This window comes from Pteropus alecto, unplaced genomic scaffold, assembly GCF_000325575.1.
Source record: "Pteropus alecto unplaced genomic scaffold, ASM32557v1 scaffold67, whole genome shotgun sequence".
Classification (NCBI taxonomy): domain Eukaryota; kingdom Metazoa; phylum Chordata; class Mammalia; order Chiroptera; family Pteropodidae; genus Pteropus; species Pteropus alecto.
In genome coordinates, this window is record NW_006441061.1 from 7,470,925 (window position 1) to 7,476,924 (window position 6,000).

Genomic DNA, 6,000 nt, shown 5'->3' on the forward strand with positions numbered 1-6,000 from the left:
ACTGACGGGGAGTGGGTGCTGCGTAAGTATGACAGGGAGCGGGAAACAGTGTCCTCCTGCCCAGTCTTCTCAGGGCCCTGGTGGCAGCTCGACCTCAGCTCAGGCACCACGTGCTGCCCTGGTCTCTGCGCCCACGTGTGGGTCTCGTCTCCCCCGAGACACCATTCCTGGGAATCGGGGCATCGCGGGCCCCAGCCCCCCGTGCGGCTGGGCTCAGAGGACTGAGTGGGGCCGATGTCCGAGTGGGTGGCTCCCACACCTCTCGTCCTGGGTGCCGGCGCGGGGCTGAGCAGGGCGGGGCTGTGGTGGGGATGGGATCTCTCTGTCCGAGTCTCAGCCCAGCCTCTCCCCGCTCCCTGGGACCCAGGCCCCATCCACAGCCCTCTGAATCCTCTCTTCCCGCAGGAGAAGCCCCCAGACCCCAGCCCTCCAGGGGGAGCCACAGACGTGTGGGAGCCGGGGTCCTGCCCGAGCCCGCGGCCCCAGCCCCCAGATGCCCTCCCCGTGGAGACAGGAGGCCCCCCCCATCAGACCCCAGGGTCCACTCACTCTCTCAGCTGGTCCTGGGGTCCGCCGTCCTCGTGGGAGTAAGGGAGGATGCATCCGTATCTAGAGGAGGCCGTGAGGGCGTCACATCTACCGTACCTGCTATGATGTCTGATGTTACTGGCTGACTCCCTGCCTAGAGCGGACGCCCGGGAGGCTGGGGATTTCCATCTGCTTTTGTCACCGAATTACGCTAAGTGCCCAGGGAAGTGCCTGCCCAGGGAGGGGCCTCACACTTGTGGAACACGAACCCAGCCGGAACCTCACGGATATGTGTGGGGCTGGGGCTCTTGGCCAGCCTCAGGGGCCCTGCTCTGGCTACTCATGGAGGGGACCCCCCCGGGGAGAATCCGGAACCTCCGTTCGAATGGGACGACAGTTTTACCCAAGGGCACGGACAGTGAGGCCCGAAGCAGAGAGCAGCTTTGTGGGGCCAGGAAGGTCACACGCAGCAGCAGCACAGCCCTCGGCAGGCCCTGTCACAGGGCTGGGCACGGGGCCAGCACCTCCCCCGTGGCCCTCACGACCCTGTGAGGTCCATCCTCTTAGCACCCCAGTTTTCGCACCGGCAAACTGAGGCTCAGAGAGGTGAGTGACCCTCCCAAGACACACACGACAGCAGGCGGGCGGGGTGCCACCGTGCTGAGGAGAGGTGGGACAATCACCTTTTGAACAGCAGGTCCAGCACCTGCTGGGTGGTGGTGAAGGTTCGGTAGGTGCACAGGAAGACGGTGACGTAGGACAGGTCGCTGCCCTGGAAGGCGGGCACCAGGTGCTCCACCAGCCTCTCCAGCGTGCCTGCCTTCACGGTCCGTACCTTGCAGGTCTCATACAGGTTCAGGGCCGACTCATTTTCACACTGTGCAGGACAAAGGGGGCACGTACGGTCAGTGGCAGCAGCTTGGACCACCGGAAGCGTGGGAGGCTGGAGCTCTGATGAACCGCCAAGTGCTTAGCGGCTTTTGGTAAGAGATGAGACACAAGTGTCCCCAACAGGAAAAGGTTCTCAGCGTCTCTGGACGGGGAGACGACAGAAAACACTGACCCCTTCAGCTTGTTTGTTAGCTGAGTAACAATGGCGTGTCCTAGGTAAGGGCATCGCCCGTGAGCCCCGGAGACGGAGAAACAGGCTTATCAGGGCTGGGAGGGTGCAGACCCCTTCAGACACACAGGACACCCAGGGAAGCAGGTGGAAGTGGCCAGAGCAAAACCCACACCGGGTCCCAGGGCAATGCAGGGCCCAATCACCGTGGTGACTGGCCCCCTTCCGGTGCCTCTGCATCCGAGTCAGGCCCCTGCTCTGCCTGGAGGGGTCGCGGGCTGTGCTCCGTGAGAGCCAGCTACAGAGAACTGCGCAGAGCAGCCTGAGCCCCGCTTTTCAGAGTGAGAACAGCCCTCCCTACTAAGCGTGGTGACAGAAGGCTCGGAGAAAGTGTGGAAGTCCAGTCGGCTGATGGCTCCAAGGGACCGCTGGGGGTGGCAGTTAAACCAGGAAAAATGGTGGCCAAATGCAAAAAGTGCTCCCGAAACTAACAAGAAGTGGACACAGGAGAAAGCTGTCGTTTCTGACGTCCACACCAGGCACGTGAATGGGGACTCTGCGCCTGGCCACGCCCGAGGCTGGCCCGTGGGGGAGGGGCGGGGCCCAGGTCCCTTTGGGAGCAGGGCTGTGGGGCCCACAGGCAGGAAAGCCCTGGGAGGAAGCCCCGTGGAGTCACCAGGGAGGCACGTGGGACGCGGGCCCTTCTTGGGGTTCTGGGGCCCCCCGCACTCACCCCGAGCCAGCGCTGGCCCTTGCTGCCGCCGTGGGGCAGCTGCACCTTGCGCAGGGAGATGGAGTAGATGAGCCCATTGACCAGCTCCTCGCCGATCTCCTGCGTGGAGCTCTGTAAGCACAGCGCCCGGCCGCCGGGCACAGCGGTGTCAGGGGGACGCCCCCGCAACCTCTGCTCCCCACACGAGGCACAGATCCGTGGCGCACAGGCTTCCGGTCCAGAATGACACAGGACAACAGACAGCCCGAGGGCTGGAGATGACCATCGGGGCAGCTGGACTCCGCCCCCAGCAGTCCCTTCCCACCCCGCCAGCCGCGAGCCGGGTGCCGAGCGAGGAGCTCGCCAGGCTCCCGAGCCCCGACGACGTGTTTCCGCCCCGGGCGCCTCCCCCCAGACGAGCTCTGTCATCGGGTCATTTCACAGACGAGGCTGAGAGAGGAGCAGTCCGTCCACAGTCGGCCCGCTGTGGGTAAACGGCAGACCCAGGAGACCACGGCCCTGACACAGCCAACTGCACCAGGGGCCGTAGGGGCCACGGCCCCTCAGCCTTACCCCTCCTCCGCCCAGCCTGCCCCTGACCCCTGGACGCAGCCGGCTGCACCAGGGGCCACGGCCCTCACCCTCATCCTTCCTCCGCCCAGCCTGCCCCTGTCCCCGGCGGACCCTGTGGGTGTGGGCAGCTCCTCCTAGCCTGACCCTGCAGGCCAGCACCCCGGGTCATGGGCAGGTGCAGGGCACCCTGGAAGGCCACATCCGAGGCCACTTCCTTCTCTTTCTGCTCATTCATGGCCTTGTGCCTTCTTTGGCAACAGAGGAGTTTCCAGTTCCCTGCCTGTCATCACGTGCCTGGGAACAGGACGAGAAGATGACAGTGCTGACGTCTGGGCTGATAGCCGGGGCTCCACAGAACCCCAAAGTCATGGGATTTTCAGCTGGGCCAGGAAGAGGGGTCATCTGGCTGCTTCCTGGCTCCCAGGCAGAAAGGAAAGGTTCTTGTTTTGGGAGGCCCTCCTGCTGGGCAGGCTGGCCGGGGCTGCCATCCCACTTAGTCACGGCTGCCCCGGACGTCATAGCCCCCTCCCCTAGCTGGCCCAGTCTGGGGAAGGGCGAGCCTGCAGAGCGGATGGGGTCCAGGAGTAAAGATGCCGACCTCCGAGAGTTTAGGGAGGAGCTGAGAGGCGCCAGCTGGCACGCGGCCGTTGCTCTCCCGGTCAATGCCAGCAGCTGGGACCATGCACGGGTCACACTGCCCCAACCCAGGGTGGCGTGGAGCGCGGAGGGGGCCCAGTGGAAGTGCTGACTCAACCTGGGCCTCTGACAGCCCTTCGCTAAGGCGCTTGGCCTAAGCGGGGCCCTTGGGTAGAAGCCAGGTGTCTGGCCTCCTGTACTGTACCCCGGGAGGTCAGTACCCGTGGGGCCAGGGGCTGAAGGGCCTGGAACTCTGACCTGCCCACCTGGAGGGCTCTCGGAGGCCCGCCAGCGGCTCTCAGGAAGTCCACTTCCTCTGACCCGAGGCCGCCCTCCCTCTCCTGGCATAGTACCAACCCGGGAGCTCCAACAGTCACGCGGGGCTCCTGACCCTCTGCCCCTCCCCCAGGGAGAGAGACAGCCATTTCTTGGAAGTCCCCCCACGCCCACGCACCCCAAACGGCCCACGCATGGGGAGGTCCAGCCCTTCCTCCTCCTGAAGCAGAAAAACGGAAACAGATGCTGACTCTCCCCGCCCCCACCTCACACATCCCTCCCTGTCTGCAAGAGCCCCTCGGAGCAGGGGTGGGGGTGAAGACGGGCTCCAAGGGCCCGCCAGCTCTGCCACACCCCACCCAGGGCCTGGCCACCCTCCATCTCCGGAGGGGGCTGAGACTGCCTCCTGCAAAGCCAGCCATCTGGAAGGCCCTGTCCGTCTCCTGGGGATTCCAGCCACATCTGGCCCAGCTGGGAGCCAACAGCGAGCGTCTTGAGCGCCCGAGGGGCTGGCAGCAGTCTGGAGGTCCCGTGCAGGACCCGCCTGCCAGAAAGTGGGCCTTGAACCCCCCGGGAGCCCACAGAGCGCCTGGCTCCCAGGGGGAGCTCCATGCAGGCCTGAGGGACAGAAGCACTCCCTGGCCAGGCCACCCACGGCCGGGGCTGGGGCCCTTAGGTCTGAATAGCAGCTCTGCAGTGAGCTATGGGCCGCCTCGCGGGCAGCCGAGCAGCTGGCTGGCCCTGCCTGGGTGTCATGTGATGCTGGAGCCCTTGCCCCACCCTGGAGGGGCCCCCTCTGCCCGCAGGTTTTGGGGCAGGGCGGGATGCTGAGAGCCACACACGGGCCGGGGCGGTCCTGGCCCTGGTGCACAGATGGGGAGCTGCTCCGGCCTGAGCGGAGCTGACCCTGTCCTCCCTGGCTCCATGCAGCGGCAGCGGCAGCGGCAGGAACTAACCCAGAAGCCTAGAGCAGCGCGGAGCACAGGCGCCATTTAAACCGTCCACCAGAGTGGACAGAAGGGCGAGCTTAAAGTGAGCTCGAGTCCTGGGCAGAAAGCGGGGCGCCTGTCCCCTGCCCCTAGCCCCTTGCCAGGGACAGAGAGGGAAAGCAGCCAACAGCCCCGGCATCTGCCCCCAGGACCCTCTGGGGCAGGAAGGAAGGGACCCTGGTGTCATAGGAGACCCTGAGCAGACAGCACGGGAGCCCAAGAGCGGCAGTGCGTGTGGGCATCGCCGGGCCCCGTGTGGGCATCGCCGGGCCTCCGGTGCTCTGGCAGGGGCTGGGAGCTCTTGGGGAGAGGCGAGCGGCCTGGCAAAAGCAGATGTCCTGAGGGCAGGCGTCCCCAGGGCAGCACTAAGCTGTCAGGCGAAAAGAATGTCACATGGTCGGCTACGTCCTCAGGGCACAGATTCCTCCTATCCCACCCAAAGCAAGCACCTGCTGATGTCGCCAGGGCCTTGGGACCTGGTCAGCAGCTGTGGCTTGTCTTCCACCTGGGCAGTGAAGTAAGGGTGCTGTGGGGCCCCCAGGCCCTGGTGAGCAGAGGCCGGCCGAACACGCACCCTGTTGTCCCTCAGAGCACGGAGCCCTGGGAACGAGGAGAATGGCCTGGGTGGCATGTATTGATCGTTTCGCCGATCAGCCCTTTCGGGGAGACGGGCCAGCCGGATGCTGTGTCCCGACTGGTTACAGGCCAAGCCCCTATTCCCTCAGGGTGGAACGAGGGGGTCCCCAGGGGCACAGACCTGTTGGAACCTACGGGGCCTTTCCCCAGCCCTGCCACCTCCCCCGAAGGCACACATGGCGACAGCACCGCATCTCCCGTGCTGATCACCTCTCTGCTCTCGCTCAATGTGCGTTTCCTGTGGAAGTTACAACTAGGGGCCATGCGGGCTCCAGACCCACAGATGCCACCAGCTGCAGACCGGCTGCAGCCTGCACAGCAGTTCCTCCTGTCCCCTCCCTGGCTGCACAGGAGGGTCACGGTCCCACTGAGGCAGGGTGGGGGCAGCTTCAATCACAGGACCACCAGGTGCATGCGATCACCCCTCAGGGACTTCAGGACACCCACTGAGCAGCCACTCGGGTCCACTGAGTCGCAGAGGTTCCCCGGAGGCCCTCACCCAGCCACCCACCAGCACCCTGCAGCCCTAGGCACACGAGGCCCCTCTCCAGGGCCCACCAGACCCCAGAGCACCATCTCTCATGAACCGC

General features: G+C 65.5%; 1 protein-coding gene across 5 annotated transcripts in view; it reads right to left on the reverse strand.

Annotated features, from left to right (window-relative positions):
* The window catches only part of RALGDS (ral guanine nucleotide dissociation stimulator), a 38,823-nt gene that overhangs the window by 9,239 nt on the left and 23,584 nt on the right, over nucleotides 1–6,000 (reverse strand). For 2 of the 5 annotated variants that reach the window (XM_015594312.2, XM_015594311.2), the window contains exons 2-4: nucleotides 2,322–2,432; nucleotides 1,212–1,405; nucleotides 550–648 (exon numbers count right to left, since the gene is read on the reverse strand). In XM_015594312.2, coding sequence (XP_015449798.1) covers nucleotides 550–648; nucleotides 1,212–1,405; nucleotides 2,322–2,432 — 404 coding nt within the window. The remainder of the gene's footprint in view (nucleotides 1–549; nucleotides 649–1,211; nucleotides 1,406–2,321; nucleotides 2,433–6,000) is intronic. The other 3 variants (XM_006918086.3, XM_025051173.1, XM_006918087.3) reach the window with 2 other exon arrangements.